The following is an 18,664-nucleotide window of genomic DNA, read 5'->3' on the forward strand; positions in this document are numbered from 1 at the left end:
AGTAAAGTATTTATTCATTTCATGTACTTTACTTAGACTTTAGAGCTAAGAATTTGGATCATGCTTAATTAGTAGTGCAGAATAATAATAGCACTGATATAGGATCATAACACTTAGCATTAAGGATTAAGGTAAATCAACTGAGGCCCCTGCCCAAGGTAAAATTCAAGAGATTACCGAAAAACTCAATAATCATGATACATAGTATTTTAATGCAATATTTGGAAAACATCAAAATTAATACAAAAAAAATCCATGATGAACAAAACATCAAAATTTCAGAAAAAAATGAGATCCAGCCCTGCCTCTACCCCTGATTTACCTTAATCTGGTCTTTGCCTTGATGGGATTCAGCATGTCCTTGGATAAGATAGTCCTTTGAATCAAGTTTTCCTTATCTAAAATTGGTGATGGTAATGTTTGATTTCTCGGTCAGGCTATTAAGATATTCAAATAAACTGAAGACACATGGGAAAGTCCATTGTAAATACAAGTTACATGTTTATGTAGAAGTTTAAGGAACTCATCATACAATTTTAAACCATTATTATTATCAGCTGAGATAAATAGGCAAACTCCAGATTTGAAGACCCTTGAGGAGCTGTGTTCATAAAGTTTGAGGTGTAGGTCTTGAGCTTAATAGCTAGCTATAGGGGATAGTTTTAGGACCTTCCCTTTCTTCCTTCTTTCTTTTTTGTTCTCGGAATCAAAGTTTATGGTTTGTAAGAGAAGGGGTACGCGGAAAATCCATTTTATTTTAAATTTCTCTACAAAGTACCCATGGACAACTGAAGTCTCACTTTTGCTCAAGCTGTTTGACCCATCAGTGATGCCTTCCCTATTTCTCCTGCCCATCTGGGTTCCACCCACATTTTACTCACATCCGATTGGTAAGGTCTTCCTGGGTTCTCCTAGTCTGAGGTGTGTTCTCAGTCCTCTCCCTTCCTGTGGTCGATAACTGTCTCCGCCAACTCATTCGGTGATGAGTTAGAGTCCTTGTTGTCCTGAGGCTTTATCTAATCCTGTACTGAATTTACTTTTTAGACCACAGTTTTAGAAATGTAAGTTGTTTCTAGTGATAATGATAAATCCATGAACAGCCCCTTAGACTATTCACTTCAGGGTAACCAGGGGTTGGGTCTGTTTTATTCAGGTGGTATCCAAGATGCTTTGCAAGGGGCTTTGACACACAATATACTTTGGGTTGGTTTTTTTTTTTTTTTTTTTTTTTACAATATACATATTTTTTGAATGAAAATAAATGAATATCTTGTATGTCAAAAGGCTGGTAAATATTTACTCTTTGGATTCATTTGTTGTTTTCATCCTAGGACTAGGAGAATGGTTGGTGCCACGTGGAAGGCGATTGTTTTGGTGGCCCTGTTCATGTTCTGCCCTGGTGGTGATGGGCTCTTTCACTCATTATACAAAAGAGCTCAGGTTTCCGTACCACATAAGGGAGACGTAGGAAAGCCATTATTTCTTACTCCCTACATTGAAGCTGGGAAACTCAAAGAAGGTAAGTTTAATAAAATCAGAAAACCATTGGCATATTTTCAACATTTTTAAAAAAGATTTTATTTATTTATTCATGAAAGATACAGAGAGAGAGAAAAAGAGAGAGAGAGAGAGAGAGAGAGAGGCAGAGACACAGGCAGAGGGAGAAGCAGGCTCCATGCAGGGAGCCCGACATGGGACTTGATCCCTGGTCTCCAGGATCATCACACCCTGGGCCAAAGGCGGCACTAAACTGCTGAGCCACCCAGGCTGCCCAACAGTTTTTTTTTTAAAGCAATTATCTTACAGGTTTCAAAATATATTCTGGTATTTTTACACTTCTATTTATAAAACTAGCATAATGCCTGGCCACAATTGGGACTTAATAAAGTTAATACTCTCCTTAGAACTCCATACACGTCAGCTACTGGTTCCCAACCCAAGGCGTTGTATCCATTTGACTGACAGACAAGAACACTAAAGCAGACAGATTAAGTTACTTGCCAGAGTCACATGGACACCAACTGGTAGCTGCAGGATTTACACCCTATCTCATTCCTCAGCCTCTGACCACAGGCACAGCGTTGGGCCGCGCGGCCCAGCAAGTTACCCAAACCTCCTAGGCCTCAGTTCCCTCATTAACAAGATGGAATATAACCTCTTAGTCAAGTTGCAGGAATGTTAAGAATCAGATGAGAAAAGGCACATAAAGACTCTTTGTAACCTGTACATTGCTCCATAAATACTAGTGTTTGTGAATGCCTTTTTATTTAGAAATTGTGGGGTTTTCTATAATATTACTCATAGGGAAAAGTGTGTCATTTGCTATCATCAGAGATTAAAATTTATGATATGCCCCTGCTCTTAATTTTTTTTTTATATTTAGGAAAATCACTGCATAGATAAATTACTTTGTCTTTCTGGACTTTAGTAGGCTCCTGAACTGTAAAATAGCACAGAGGCAGTTACTCTGAGATGCTGTCTGTAAAAGGAATCAGAGAAATGGAGTGGTGGCTGGAGGGGGCTGTGGGGGCAGGAAGGGTTTTTAAGAAGGTAAGAGACATGTATTTGCTGATAGGAATGATCCAACAGAGGGGGAAGTTGATCAAGGTGGGGGTAACGATTTCAGGAGTACTTGCCTTTTTCTTTTTTTAAAAGATTTTATTTATTTATTTGAGAGAGACCTCATGTGAGCCAGTGGAGGATGTAGAGGGAGAAGCAGAGGGAGAGGAACAAGCAGACTCTGTGCTGATTGCAGAGCCCGACATGGGGCTCGACCCCACATCCCTGAGATCATGCATGCCTGAGCTGAAATCAAGAGTCAAAAAAAAAAAAAAAAAAAAAGAGTCAGACACTTAACTGACTGAGCCACCCGGTGCCCCAGGAGTACTTTCTTTAAGTAGATGAGAGACATGGTGCTGGCACATAGATGGGGGCGTTTGCTTTGAAGGACTGAAGTTTATCTCTAATCACAGGTGGGAAAACCTAGTTAATGACTGGGAGGCTGCTAGGTTGGTAGATAGCATGAGAATGTGGAAGTGATACTGGAAATTTTAGGGAAATATTTATTTTAAAGATCAAAAATAAGTCTATCAAAAAAGATCAAAAATAAAGTCAAAAATAAGTCCTCTATAGAAAAGTTCTAAAATAAAGCAACTTTTCTTTACTTGAAATATAATCATAGCCAATAGGATATCATCAATTTTTTTTATTTTTTATTTTTGTTTCGTTTGCTTTAAAACCAACACATTCTTGTATCTTAAAAGTGCTTTTGAGTTCTGGTCATATGTCTTCTGGCATACACATGATTCCACATCTCCTATCTCTTTTCTAAGAGAAGGCGAAAAACTTTAGTAGTGTAGTCAGTGTACATCAGGGTACAGTTGATGATGTAGTCAGTCCTTTAAAAAAAAAAGATTCATTTTTATTTGATGTGGAAAAGTCATGAAAAGATGGTATCCCAGTGGCACAGGCTCACATTGCTAGACATATATGAAGAAGCAAAATATCCAAATCCACCAAAATGGATCACCATTTTTTTGGTTTCTTTAAAAAAATGGGCACTGACAACTTAGATTATGTTCATTAACAATAAATCAAAGCATGTTTTCAGTTTAGGGCCGAAAAGGAGTTGAATACTCATAAACAGTCCTATCAATCCATAGGTGAGAGGAATTCAAGACTCCAATACCTTACATGACTTGCCCAAGGAGGTGTAGATAAGAATACCAGAGATGCGTTTAGGACATAGGTTTTTTGACTTCTTTTCTGTAATATACCTGCTGTAATTTACTTCCTTTTGTTTAAGACTCTTGTGTTCTTTTTTTTTTCTTAAGATTTTATGTGTTTGAGAGAGAGAGAGAAAGAATGAGGTCAGGGAGGGGCAGAAGGGGAAGGAGAAGCAGACTCCTTGCTGCAGAAGGAGCCCTTCGAGGAGCTTGATCCCAGGACCCTGAGATCATGACCTGAACCAAAGGCAGAAACTTAACTGACTGAGACACCCATGCACCCCAAGACTCTTGTGCTATTCTGAAGTGACCAGATGCACACACATGAAACAAGGAATAAGGCAGTGAGCTAAAACACTAAAGTATTACATTTGAAGTAGGCATGCTGGAAATTTTGAGAAGGAAGCTATCCTATTGGTTGGTAGAGTCCAGAAAATAGTACTGGTGTAGTAGTCAAAATAGCAAATGGCTAATATTTAATAATTATATTCCCAGGACTTAGCACAATTTCTGTATGTAATAGGCACTACATAAATATTTGCGGAATTTAAGTTTTAGACCCTATTACGTGCCAGAGATGGGTGTAACCCACATCTTAGCTTATTTAATACTCAGGGCAACCCTAATGAAGAAGGCGTAATTATTGTTCCCATTTTACAGATGAGAAAACTGAGGCCCAGAGAAATTATGTATCTTGCTCAGGGCCATTTAACGATAGTAAATGGCAAAGGTGGAATTAAAACCTATCTTTGCTGACTCCAGAACCCCACCTATGAGCCACTGCGATGTGTGACTAGATCCAGAGCTGAAAGGCACTAGGTAAGATTTGGGCAGATGGAGAAGGGATGTGTATAGTTTTAATAGAGGCATTTGGTGAAGACAACTGTGATGGTGTGTCACATCATATAGCTGGAAGAAGCAAGTGAAAAGAATATAGAGAAGCCCATCCGAGAGACCTTCCGCATCCCTCCCATTCTTGTATTTGTTGCCTACAAGCGATTCACCATTGTGGTCATCAGCAGCAGTGAAGAAACTCTTGAGGGAGGTAGTTTTCATCCTCTGTCCTTCTGTGCCAACTCTGATGGATCACCATCTGATGAGGGACAACATTTAAAATAGTAAATCTGATGTAATGTCACTTTCTACAGTTCTGTTACACTGTCAGAATCTTTGAATGGAATTTTAAGTGGCTGATCTGAAATCTGGTACATCTGGGTATTCAAATGCAGTCCTGATAACATAATTAAGGATAATTTTATTCATCCGCTTTACTGAAAGTTCAGGAAACCCTGGACAGATGGTCAGCACATTCCCCTAAATCCCTTTTGTTTATTGAGTCTGTCAAAACCTTAGGAACGTGAGTCTTAGGATCGCAATGGAACATTCTTGAGATAAATAGTAATTCACAAAAAGACAAAGGGATTTTTAACTTTTTAATCTCCCAATTAGCTGATTTAGTTTTGCGTAATTGTAATTGCATGTTTGCTTTCTCTGCAGCTAGAATAAACCCTTGAAGCAAAATGAATAAAGGAGGCAAATTTTAAAATTCTAACAGACACAGCCTTTTCACAAACTTTAAAGAATATTTTGTTATAAGGTGTAAATTTATTATGACTTATGGTCTGGCAGCATCTTCTCCGTCCTGGAGTCTTTGTGAATATGATGTGCACCCTGACTAGGGGGTTCAAGTCCTTCTTTGGTCACATTCCAAACTTTTTCAAAGTGTTAATATCACAAACATTGGTAACCGCAGTAAATAATAAGGAGGAAGTGAAATCACTTCAAAGAAAACCTTTCCTTTTTTTAACTGTTTTGAACATTTGTATTGTGAGTCATAGTTCCAGGAAGTAAGAAACTCCTACATCTTGGGAATTTGTTTTCCACATTCCATTAATAGGCTCTGGAAGGATGAACCCAACATTTGAAAGTATGAAATATCATTTTAGTTGAAAGAACTTTTAATTATTTTACCATGATTTTGTTAAGGGAAATTTAAAAGTTGAAATGGAGTGAAACACTTTTTTTGTGAGGCAGGGAAAAGTTCTTCTAAATTCTTAAGATCTTCATAAGGCCTGCCTTCCTTAGGAAGATTTTGTAGAAATATGCTGATTTTAGTGCATTGTCAGTGCGACAGGTTTTAGTTTATTAATTCATGCATCCATTCACTAACATTCATTAAAAAGTGAGCATCGAATGTCTTTAAGTTTTTAAATCAGCATCTCTGTGGGTACAAAAATAAACAAGACAATTTCCCTGCTTTCCAGTAGCCTCTGGTCTAGAAGGGAAGGCAGCAAATGTACCTGAGTAAAAGATAGCAGGCAAGCAACTTTGGAATCCTCAGAAAAGGAGGGGCTGGGAGAGCATCTGAGTCATTTTCAGAGCAGGCCAGCGGACCTTGTGCTGTGCTGGCCTCAGAGAGATAGATTGATTCAATCATCTCTCTCCCATATTCCATTCCCGCCAGCTCCTTTCTATTATATATTTCCTTTTTTTCTCATTCTACTTTGACCTTTCTCATTTTTCTCAGTCTTCTTTTTTGAATCCTCTCCTGCTCACTTACCTCTCTGTGATTCACATCTCACTTATTCCCAACCCCTCCATCTTCGGTTCTCTATCCTCCTTTTTTTTGGGGGGGGGGCGTGGTTCTCTGATTTTGAGAAGATTAATAGTTTGGGGGAAAATATGTCAGAAGCGTTTCAGGTACAAAATTCCAATTATAAAAGAAATGAGTCCTGAGGATAGAATAATGTATGGCAGAGTGACTATAGTTCACAATACTGTATTGCATGTTTGAAAGTTGCTAAGGGAATAGATCTTGAAAGTCCTTGTTATAAGAAAAAAAACTTGTAACTATGTGTGGTGATGGGTATCTACTAGACATTGTGGTGACCACTTTGCAATATTGAATGGTTAGGTTGCACATCCGAGACTAATATAACATTATATGTGCATTAGATCTCAATTTTTAAATGGCCAAAAGAAAAAAAAAAAGGTTTTGAAAGGCTGCCCAGCCCTGGAGGGTGATCCTTCTTTGGGCTAATTGAGAGCGGAAGCAAAAGAGGGTGGAGGGAAGCAAGGCTGCTGGGTGGGGAAAGGGTGTGGGCTGGCACATACCACTTTCCCTAAACATCTCCCTTTTCCTTTTCTTAAAATGCCCCTCTCCCTTTCTTGTTTCTTTGCCTTTTTTCTGGTAGGGAAGGATAGATCTCTTTGGAAAGAGCACAGAAAGAGCTAGAGAAGCTGAATTGAGTTAAGCGATCTTCCCTGGGGGAACTGGACTAAGCCAGAAAAAAGCAAAGTCTTCTAGACTGCAGGTGGGGAGGCTCATGCGAGCTAGTGACAATCTTCTCTTCCCTTGGGGGAGTCTCATTTTATGTGCAGCTTTCTTCATTTGATCCTCGCAGAAAGCCCAGGGTGGGGAAATCAGTACTCACATTTTGCATAAGAGGAAAGAGAGACTCTGAGAGATAAAGCAACTTGTCAGGGAGCCTAGTTGGAATCGCAAACCTGGGTCTGCCCGATTCAGAAACCTGTGTCCTTGTTCTACTGGCTTAGCAGGACCCTCTGGAAACTGCCGTGGAAACCCTGCCTTTGTCTCCCCATCGCCTCTGCTCCTTGTTCTAATCAGCAGGTGCATTCCCCAGGTAACAATAGCTGAGCTCCCGAAGACCCAGCTTCTTGTCTAAAGGTTATACATGTACGGCCTCTTACTCTCATTGACCCATGAGGTCATCCACCTTCGCAGATGCGAAACTGAAGCGCGGACAGGTTAAATGACTGCCCAAAGGACCACAGGGCCGGCCAGTAGCAGCGTGAGGATCAGCAAAGGGCAAAGGAAAGGAAACGGTGCTGTTCTAGAGGAGAGTCTCCCTGCGAGGGGAGGGACACTATTTTTTAAAAGAGAAACTTGCAGCCCCTGGGTCATGGTGTGCTGCTAAGTTTCACAAGCGGCTCTGAGGGGCGGGGCCCTGATTTGTAGCGCCCATCCCTGAGTATAAACATCCTTAGCACAGTTCATTGCATGCTAGCAGGGATGTTGCTGAGTGCCAGGTTGGGAAGAGGCACTGACAGCACTCCAGAGCCTCTGGGCTCCAGCACCCCGCTAAGGGCATCTTTAGTTGGTGGCATGTGTGAAGGACCAGGCTTCCGGACCTGTTCCTCTCTATTAACCAGTTTCTAACTTAATACATGTCAGACATAAATAGCTTTTCTTGAATCATTAGTTTTTTGGGGGATGCTTGCTTTGTCACCACCAAGGAGCCTCTCTTCACCCAGACTCCTCCTCTTTTAGTTCCCCATACACCCTGCCATCTGTTTCCTGTTTCTTCTCCATTCTTTTCCTAATCACTGCTCCTCCTCTCACTCCCTGCCACCCATGCTTTCTGAATAACTCTCTGGTCCCGAGCAGTGTAGCAGGATGAGAGAAGGAACAGACTCTGCAGCCTTGCAGCCTGACTGTTAGTTTTGAATCCCAGCTCCCCTTTACTAGCCATGTGACCTCAGGCAAGTTACTTACCCTCTCTGAACTTCATCTGTAAAGTGGGGCTAATAATTATACCTACCGCCCAATGTAAAGCCCTCAGGACTGTGGCCTTAAAGTGTTAGCTCCTCGAGGGGTGCCTGGGTGGCTCAGTCAGTTGGGCATCCCACTCTTGGGTTCAGTTTTGGCACAGGTCCTGATCCCGGGGTCATAAGATCAAGCCCCCCATCTGTGGGACTCTGTGCTCAGCATGGAGTCTGCTTATCCTTCTCCCTTTGCTCTTCCACTCACATGTTCTCTCTCTCCAACAAATAAATACAATCTTAAAAATAAATAAATAAATAAATAAATAAATAAATAAATAAATAATAAAGTATTTGCACCTCATAGTACTATTTACTCCTGGACGTTCTCAAGCCATCTGAGCAGCCCCTCTTCCCCCTCCATGTTCCTGCCCTTTGGTGCCATAAAAAGCCATGACCTCTGCTCTCTACAACTATCCTGTTGTCCTATTTGGCTTCCTCTGAGCAGCCACGAGGTCACCCCTAGCCTCGCTGGCTGCCCCTCCCTACCCTCCCCAGCCTCCCACCCTGCCCACATGCGTCAGCCCATTTCCCTTAATGCAACTGGCAGGCCTTTTGCTTTCATAATAATGAGAGTGTGGAGATACAGGCCTTCCGGAGGCCAAGAGCTACTTAGCTATGTTGTTTTTCTTGCAACTGCCTCACCTTTTGGAACTGGGTGACTTCTGCTTTGGCCTTCCCAGGGACCCAAATGCGAATACCACGGCTTACTTTTCAGACTGGAGCTGAGGATAGGTGCTATTCTCTTTTTCTTAAAAAAAAAAAAAAAAAATCTTATAGTTCACACACGCAAAAAAATGTCAAAACTGTCACTTGTCCTTGGCTAAGTTGTAAATGTTGAGTATGTGGCATTGACCAGGAGAGGCTGGAATTTGCTACAGTAAGTACCTTTGTGCCAATCCTCTGTAGCCTTTTGGATCATCCATCCCAGACCTGGCCCCTGGGAAGGAGAAGACAGGCCAAGAGGGAGATGGCTCACACTGTATTATTTTTTCTAATCCCTGGGTAAACTTTTTCTTCCGCCAGCAAAAACAAAGAGTTTGGTCACTGCTTTCTCAGGATTGAATGTGAAGAGTTACGCTGGCTACATCACCGTGAATAAAACCTACAACAGCAACCTCTTCTTCTGGTTCTTCCCGGCTCAGGTAGGCCTGCTAAGAGTGCCCTAATAGGACGCTACCCCTCTCCAGCTGAGAATGCTGCCCCAGGGCAGAAATGTTAGCCTACAAACAAGGGACTGTTATTTTATTTATTTATTTTTTTTGCACCTTTTAGATTTTTTTTCTAAAAATAAGTGCCAGTGACTCTGGTGTTCCTGTTTATGTGAAGGAAACGAATGTTTGCAGGGAAGGTCCAACTTTTAAATTCCTTGCAGCCTTATTCAGAATATTCACATTATCACCTTCTTCCTGCCACAGTCTTCTTATAAATCATTCTGTCATTGTTCTGTTCTAAAAATATCTTGGGCAAGGATGGGCAGTAGGGAGCCAATGGATGATAAGGAGTGGAAGATTCCCCAAATACACAGGTAATGCACGTCGAGAGTTAATACATTGTGGACTTCCATGGCTGCTCCATCCACGGACTTTGCAGTGCTCATTATTATTTTTGTACTCACCCCTTCATGCATCCAGGAGCCACTGAGTAGGACTCTGTGGGGCCACAGAAGAGAGAGAACAATTTATTTTGGGAGTCTTTGCTGGACAGGTAGGGAGGACTGCAGATCTAGGATGGCTTCCTAAAAGACGGATCCCTCACTTTCTCAGGCCCAGACACACACACACACACACACACACACACACACACACACACGGCCAGGTATGTTCTTGTACTTTACCCATCTTACTTAGTGCATGGCAGTGTCACACAATTCTTCAGCATGAACAAATCACTTTAGGCTAATGGGTACTGTGGGTCGGGGGGGGGGCGGTATTGGTAGAGGTGTTGAGATAAATAAATAAATTTTATTTACAAATAAATTTTATCCCACCACAGGATAATTTTCTATTTTTACTTTCCAAATTGGATTTGGTTTAGAAACTAGAGAAAACAAAGAAAAAGCTATCCCTAGGGAGGGTTGTATTTATATTTGCATGTGATTTGCATATAGCAACGTTGCATATATGAAATTTGTTTACTCTAGGGTAGTTTTTTTCAAATTAAATTGCTTTTGTTGGTACTATTGGGTTGTATTTTCTTAACTTCTCATTTGTCTTCCCAGCCATGGCCTGTGACATAGTTGACCACATAGTTGTTTGATGGGAGGAAACATGTAAGAATTGGTGAGGTATTCCAGACGCTCTTTGGCTGGGCTCATGGTAGTCTTCCGGCTCTCACCTACTCTGGGAAGACTGTGCTGGACCCTAGAGTTTTTTATTTTTTCCTTGGTGTTACTGTTGAGTATGCAAGTGAGGTGCTTAGAGCACAAAATCAAAGGAGAGAACTCATTGGGTGCAATGTTGGCACCCAAGTGCCCTCCAGACTCCTGCTGCTACCTCCCATTGGTGGAACCCATCTGGGAAACAGAGGTGAGGGAGACCAGTCCTCAGCAGCCTGTGTACCAGGGCACAGAGCAGAGTAGAGAATGGATCTTTAGAAGCATGGAGGGAGACATCCAAATATCCAATACGACTGAACTGGTATAAATTAAGCCTCATGCAAAAAAAGAAAAAAAAAAAAATTAAGCCTCATGCGATATGACCTCATTCTAACATGTGGAAATTTTGGGTGTGTGTTCTTGGAAATCTCTTAAACTTTATGCCTTTCAGAAACCATGCTATATATGTGCATTTTTAATATCACGCCTTTTAATATCATTGAATAAAGGCATTTATCATAAAGCTTTTATATTAGTTCTCTATTTCTGCTGTACAAATTACCACAGACTTAGTGGTTTAAACAATGCAAACTTATTATTTCACAGTTCTGTAGATCAGAAGTCTGACATAGGCCTTCCTGGGCTAAAATTAAGGTGTCGGCAGATCTGTGGTCCTAATGGAGACTCTTAGCAGGCATCTGTTTCCTTGCCTTTTGTGTTTTCTAGAGGCTGCTCAGAATCCTTGCTTCATTGCTCCTTCCTCTGTCTTCATAGCCTGCATTGGCAAGGAGGCTGAATCCTTCTCCCATTGCGACACTCTGGTCAACTCCATGTGGTCACATGACCTTCTCTGGCTCTTGTCTTCTGCTGTCCTCTTTTATGTTTAAGGACCCTTTTGATTACATTGGGCCCACTGGATAACCCAGGATAATCTCCCTATTTTCAGGTCAGTTGACTAGCAACCTTAATCCCATCAGTTACCTTAATTCCCAATTACCGTGTGACTTAACCATCCTATTCATGGGATCTGGGTATTTGGACATGGACACTTTTAAGGCCATTATTCTGTGCAAAATGGGTACTTGAAAATTTTGCCTAGATTTATGATTCTTAGTATGTTCTCTCTCAGTAATTCCCACATTTTATTGTATTTAAGAATTATTTCCAAATCTCCCCAGAGACTCTGACTTATAAATTGGAAGAGGCCAACAAGTTGTAGAATTACCAGATGGACCATGCTTGAGAAACCATGGTTCATGCCTACAGGCCACTGTCCTGCTTCTGGTGCTTCTGGCCCCACAGTGATCTACATCCCTTTTACCAGAAAGAAACCCCTCTCCCAGCTAAAGTGGTACAAGTGGGGGTGATGGGTTGTCCCATGCACCCACCTGGGTGAGGGCTGGAATGCAAGCCTGAAGAGAGGAGTGTAGCCTGTGGGGTCAACTTTCCTAAAATGGCTTCGTGTTCCTCTAATCCTGCTTGGTGTTCCTCCATTTCCCCTGAGGTCTCTGTCTCCCTTAACCCCAAGAAACCCCACTTCTGACTTCGTCTTCTGCTTTAGTGGCTGTTTCTGATACCAGGAAGTTCCCCCATTGACTTCTGTATTTTGCATCTTTGATAGTAATAATCCAGATTTATGAAAACAGGAATTAATGGTGAGCGAAGTGGTCAAATGAAAACAAAACAAAGACTCAGTCATTTCTTTCTTCGGTTGCCTCTGAGCAGGTGTACAGCTTCATCTAGAGCATAGGTCGTACACTGGGACTGGAAAGCCAGTTGGGTAAATGGGCTTAGATTCTGTACCTTGTCCTGATTGCCAGACTGACATCTGAACCCCCACTGCATTAAACAGGGACTGAGCTGTTAGTGTCCCCCCTTAATTAAATGAAGATCTACCTCTGTGTCCCCTGGCCAGATTATGTTCTTTTGAGCCCAGGACTATAGCCTTAAACCTATTCTAAGATGATCTCAGGAGATATAAACTCAAGGCCGCCACAACAGGAAAGAAGATGCTTGAGTGCAGCGTGTTCTATTGGCAGTGATAGGCTCAGCTTCAGGAGAGAAACAAGCAGGATGGAAAGATGGTACCACTGACAAGTGTCACCAAGTGGCAGCCAGGATAGATTGTTCTGAGCCCCCCTTACCTGGGGAGCCCACACACACAGCTGGCATCCGAGGCCCCAAAGTAACCATTCTTGCCAAGCCAGTCAGGCTGTAAATTATGAAACAGGCCAGTTTGGGTGAAGAAGATAAAGCATGTGAGAAGGAGAAGCAGTGATCACCCAGACAGGGGAAGAGTACCTTTCATTTGGCAGAAATATTAGTTCCTTGCCTGTCACAGGGAAGCAGCTGATATTATCTTCAGGAGAGAAATGACCCTCTACAAAAATTGAAGGTAGAGAAAATAAGAGATCCAGGAAGGATGCCACACTTGTAATATCCTCTGAGTATTTTGGGGAGGATGGTGTTTCTCAAATTAGTTTTGTCTTCCTGTTAGTTCTGTGAGACTTCTCTGTTATTGTATACAAATCAGTGCATAATGGATTCAAGAGCTGGAAATTGATGTGCAGTGGGGATGCAATATGCAAGAGGAATAATAGGCATTTGGCATGGTAGAAAAAAGTGTAATGAGGCCAATAAAAACGTCATAATTATAATGACTATTGTTAATTGAACATTGACTATGTGCTAAGCACTGTGCATTTTCTTATTACATCCCTACAATAACCACACGAAAAAGCAATTATTATCCTTGTTTAATAGATGAAGAGGATTACAGAGATTAAATCATTAGCTCCAAGTTGCCCAACTAGAAATTTGCAGAACTTTGAATTTAAAACTAGGCCTCTGATGGTGAAATCTTTTCTTTTGATCATCGTATGTTGATCCTGAGAAAACTGGCCATGGAAGGTGCTAGACTAGGCATTAACATGACAGTTCTTGAGTTAGTCAGGCTTGTACAAAACCTTGGTTTGTATACACCACATGTGAGGATCATGATACCTACCTGACACCGGTTTTGGAACAAATGAAAGAATGTGGGAAAGCCTTAGACTGATGCCTGATACGTAGTAAGTAGAGTTTCTATTGCTATTATTTCATTATCCTCATCATTATCATTATTAGTTTTCCTGTTTATTAACACAAATATTGTGCAGAACTAAACCAGTTGCAATATGGGAGGTTAGAAGAGATCAGGAATGGGGCAATTCTAAATCGGAAGTCGCTGAACATCAGTGAAGAGTGTGGATTTATTGCTACTGGGTAGAGATTATAAGGCAAGAATGAGGCTTTCCTTGTTTGAGAAGATAAGGCGTGACGTGATTACTTTTACAATTAGAATTCTTCCCACTAGAGAAAGATACCCTATATTTGTCTTATAGATATCAAAGATAGATGATTTATTGGATTTTTGCCTCAAATATTATGGAGTCCAAACCAGAGAGATTTAGAGTTAGGCCTACACCCCTTTACTAAGGGCCCCATCTTGCTCCCCTGGCCAAGGGGAGTGGCTGGGATTCCTGGAATCTGAGTGTCTGGTGACTGAGGAAGTTCACTATCATATTGAGGAATCACCAAGACTGAGAGAGGGTGAAGTAGTCAGACTCCAAGAGTGACCTTTGTTTCTTGATAGCCATGCTTTTTGCAGTCCTCAGCCATATTGAATCAAGGCTGGTCTTTATACACTATAGAAGACGCGATGGGGGTGACGTCCAAGGCTATTTTCAAGGGCGGTGCTGCTTCCACCTTGGTCTCTTGGATCACTCACCCTGAGGGAAGCCAGTTACCATTGGGAGGACATTAAAGCGACCACGTGTGGGTAAACCTGTATGGAGAGGAAGTGAGTCCTTCACTCACCAGTCAGCACCAACATTGGATGATGTTCATCCAGCCAAATCAGATGACTATAGTCCCAGCTCATATCTGAACTATAATTTCATGAGAGACCCCGAGCCAGAACTGTCCAGCCAGATATCCCCAAATTCCTGGCCCACAGAAAGCATATGGGAGAATAAATGTTGTCTCAAACCACTGAGTTTTGGATACATGTTATACAGCATTAGATAACTACTATAGCCTCTTGTCATGTACTTTTGGGCTGTGACTATGGTATCTTATGACAACTAGAACTAGCTTCAATTCTATCCTTTTTCTTGCTCCGTAACAGCTATAAACATTTTTCCTATGTAGCAAACATGATATTAAGCTTTGTCAGTAGAGGGTGCTGGAGGGACATTGCAAGAGGACATTGGCTTTTCTTCCCATTTCCTTGTCCTGCATTTTGCTTTCTCTTGGCCCTGTTTGTCCAGTCTGTCAGCAGTGCATGTGTGAGGACATCCAGTAGTAATGCCCTGCCCTAGCTGGGCTCCCAGACCACAAAGACCCTCGGCAAGCTCACAGTCCTGGCTCTGGCTCAGTGACCACCTGGCTCAGCTCCCTCAACATGGACACCATACATCCCAGGCCTTTTCAATGAGCAGGTTCCCCTAAGTTTCCTAAGCCACCTCTCTGTAGCCCCCCCACCAGCCTTGACTACCTATACCCATGGCTAGTTTCTCACAGCCCTCCCAGTGTGGATATTGTGCACCTCAGGTGGTGTGCCACCCTCAAACCAGTAGACTCTCCCACCAGCCACAGACCACTTTTCCCTGGAGGCCCTTCCTGCTTGCCCATGGATTGTTGGCCAGTAATGAGCCAGGCAACCCAGTGAACTTCTCAGCCACCCAGTGGGTACAATCACCCTTTCTCTAGTGAGGTCTAGACCACAGCCTTGGGATGTAAGCATTACACCTTGGGACATAAGCCTTGGGAAGAGCCCCATCCTCACCATATGAGTTTGTCCATCCATGGGCACTCAGCTCAGGGTATTCTTTATGGTTCTCCTTACATATTTATGGTTATCCCCTGTTATAATGAATATCTCTTTAAAATTTCCCTCTTCCTTGGTGGACACAGGAAGCAAATCCAGCATGCTGGTATTTGGCCAACACTGAGGATGTGGCCCATGCGGAAGCAGACCCCTCTGGCATTGCAGTTCCACTTTTGCCCAGCAGTGGGTGGATATGATACCCATGGTGGTTGGGGACCAGAGCCAACACTGGAACTTGTAACAGAATTAAGGGTCAATGTTTTCATGTAAAAAATAATAGTAATTTAAAAATAGGAAATTTTAAAATTTAAATTACTATATGGCTTCTGTCTTCTGATTGGACCTTAACTAATATAGCCAACCTATTCTTTATTTATTTTTGTATTTAGTTTTTTAGATAGAATGCGTGGCAGAGGGTGGGTGTAGGAGACGGAAAGAGAATCTCAAGCAGGCTCAACACCCAGTGCAGAGCCCAATGTAGGGCACAATCTCATGACCTTAAGATCATGACCTGAGCTGAAATCAATAGTCAGATGTTTAACTGACTCAGTCCCCTGGGCACCCTTAGCCAACCCATTCTAAATCCTTCTTTCCTACCCAGAGACATCAAGAGCAGAAAGTGGGATCAACTGGAAAGGCATTGGGAGCCAGGGCAGCCAATCTTTCTATCTCGGCCCTATTCTGTCCAAGACCATAGGACCACTCATCTGTGCTTCATTCTTCTCTCTTGGCAGATTAACATGCTTTGTTTCTCCAGGTATCTGGCAGAAAATGGCTACCCTACAGTTTCCACCTTTTCCTGTCCTTGAATCATGCCATCAACAGAGATCAAATAGCATTTCTGCTAGGGGCAGGTGTGACCGGCCCACTTTGGATCAGGTGTTCTTTCTTTATCCAGTCAGCTAATGCTGAGAGTGTAGTTTCATGTGATATAAACATGGCTAGTGGGCCTTTTCTGTTGATAAATGGAGGGTCAGTTCTTAGAGAAGGGGTTGTGGACTAAACAGATCTCTTAAAATATGTCTGCCACAGAAGGCTGCAAATCCATTAGTCATACAGCAAAGATTTGGATGTCATAGACATTGTCTTCAGACTTATACTGTTTATCTTCTCTTTGCTATTATTGTATTTAAAGCATCAGAGGTCTGTAAGAATAGAAGGTAGGTGAGACAAAGCAAGAAGAAAATAGCTGAAAATGATACATTATAGATCATTCCATCCATAGAAATATTAGAACTGCAGAAACCTTTGTGTGCCTGATTAAAATGGAGGAAGAAAGTGACTAACTTTTTCAGCCATTTCTTTGTTTGCATCAAGAATGGGAAAGTCAGGCTTTTCTCTGATACCCACCCCTATACTCCCATTCATTCTAAATTCCACCTTTCTGGCAGGAGACACCAACAGAGAAGCCATAATGCTCTCATGAAGGAATGAGAGCCTTTGTACTCGGAAGGAGAAAGGTAGAGAAGATTCTGCGGAGTGTAAGTTGGCACAGATTAATGAGATGACTCAAAGCTCAAGGAGAGTCAGCATAAGCTTGGTAGTGACGTAAGAAAGCCTCAAAACAGAAAAATATGTTTGAGGAAGTTAGTTTTCCATTGATGGTGCAGAGGCAACAATCACAGTAAAGGGAGATTTAGTAAGAGGTCAACACCAACCACTGTAAGTAAAATTCCTCCAAACAGCACAGAATGTTTTAAGCGAGCAGTTCATATATATTGAGAGTGTGTGGGTAAAACAAAAATGTTACTAGTTAGCTAGCTAACAATTCTAGTCACAAAACTAGTTGCTTTAAATAAATAAAAAAAAAACAACACCCTGCCTTGATTAAACCATTAGTCTAGCAGCTGAAGTATCAGCTGAACTTGGGTCTATGTGGCAAGATGGGAGTCCATTCAAACCTACGTGGGGGAATTTCAAGACATTTACTTGGGGTACTAATGACTTCAATTAAGATGGAATACATTACTTAAACCAAGCAAATGATCAGCTTCTGCATGTAGAAGTGTGAAGTGAGCTTTAATTAATTTACTAATTGCATTTCTCATCTTAACCGGTACCATTGATTTGGGTCTGTTAGTGGCTTGGTTCCTGCTCTCACTTACAAAGTATGGTATTCCTTATGGGGTGGGTGGGAGGAATGGGGTGGCTAGAACGTACCCTGGGCATTGGCAGACAATGCTGCTCTAATACTTGCTGAGATACCTAGGATTCCCTAGGGTCACTCCCATATGTCCTGTGTATAAAATGCAATCAAGCTACTTCAGAGTACCAAGATTGGCAAATTTTTATTACCACTCCCACCCCCCAGTATATGAACTCACTGCTTTGTTGATACATGTAAAGCCTGAGTAGGAGGTTATCTCTACCAGGAAATACAGTGGGGGCCTAGGAGGACAGACGGAAGGTGAGTATGGTTTGATGGGGAGTGGGGTGAAAAGGAAGACTCATAGCATAAGAGGACACCATCCATGGAGGGCATGTCCATGTGGGGAGCAGTAGGGCAGGAGAGTTTGGTTTCATTACTGTTCACATGTATTTTTGTGTGCTCACTTCGAAACAAGGAGAAAGGAAGAAACTGGTGTTTCTAAGAATCCTTTATGTACAGAATGTCAAACCAAACAAATATAACCTATTTAGACAGAAGGTAGATTTTTTTCACCATTGTTATGAATAAATATTGGAATGTGCTAACGTGAGACACTGTAAAACGTCCATCTGTAGAGATTCTAAAAAACTAAATAGATACCTGTTTCCTTCTGGGCTTTTCATTCTGGAACAAACCCTTGAGGAAGGAGTGTCCAAGTTCATGAATCAGCCACCAGGGGTCACCAGAAGAATTTAAAGGGCTTTTGAGGCAAAACCCTAGTTTCTTGCTCACCAACAAAAGGTGCAGGTTTGTGGGACCTGTGTGCCCACACTCGTCTTTTGGTGGAGAAACTTCTCACTTAAATATTTATGACTCCTTTGTCCTTTCCTTTATATTTAGAATTTCTTTGTCCCTTCTTCATCATCATCAGTTCACACCACACGACTCATACCTATAGGTCATTAATAGAGATTTTATTTTCTTTTTAAATTAAATATATAAATGCTTATTAGTAGGAGATTACTCATCTTTCAGATCTTAGCTCAAATGTTAGCCTCTCAGCAGACACTTTCTTTAAGAGCTCAATATAATGGCTTTCC

General features: G+C 41.8%; 1 protein-coding gene across 5 annotated transcripts in view; it reads left to right on the top strand.

Annotated features, from left to right (window-relative positions):
- CPVL (carboxypeptidase vitellogenic like) overlaps positions 1-18,664 on the top strand; it is a 127,196-nt gene that overhangs the window by 16,757 nt on the left and 91,775 nt on the right. For 4 of the 5 annotated variants that reach the window (XM_072783633.1, XM_072783636.1, XM_072783637.1 and 1 more), the window contains exons 2-3: positions 1,332-1,519; positions 9,315-9,433. In XM_072783633.1, the coding sequence (XP_072639734.1) occupies positions 1,342-1,519; positions 9,315-9,433 (297 nt within the window). In that variant the 5' untranslated portion in view covers positions 1,332-1,341. Of the gene's footprint in view, positions 1-541; positions 891-1,331; positions 1,520-9,314; positions 9,434-18,664 lie in introns of those variants that run through there. The other variant, XM_072783635.1, reaches the window with a different exon arrangement.

The sequence above is a fragment of the Canis lupus genome, chromosome 18, assembly GCF_048164855.1.
Source record: "Canis lupus baileyi chromosome 18, mCanLup2.hap1, whole genome shotgun sequence".
NCBI classification, from domain to species: domain Eukaryota; kingdom Metazoa; phylum Chordata; class Mammalia; order Carnivora; family Canidae; genus Canis; species Canis lupus.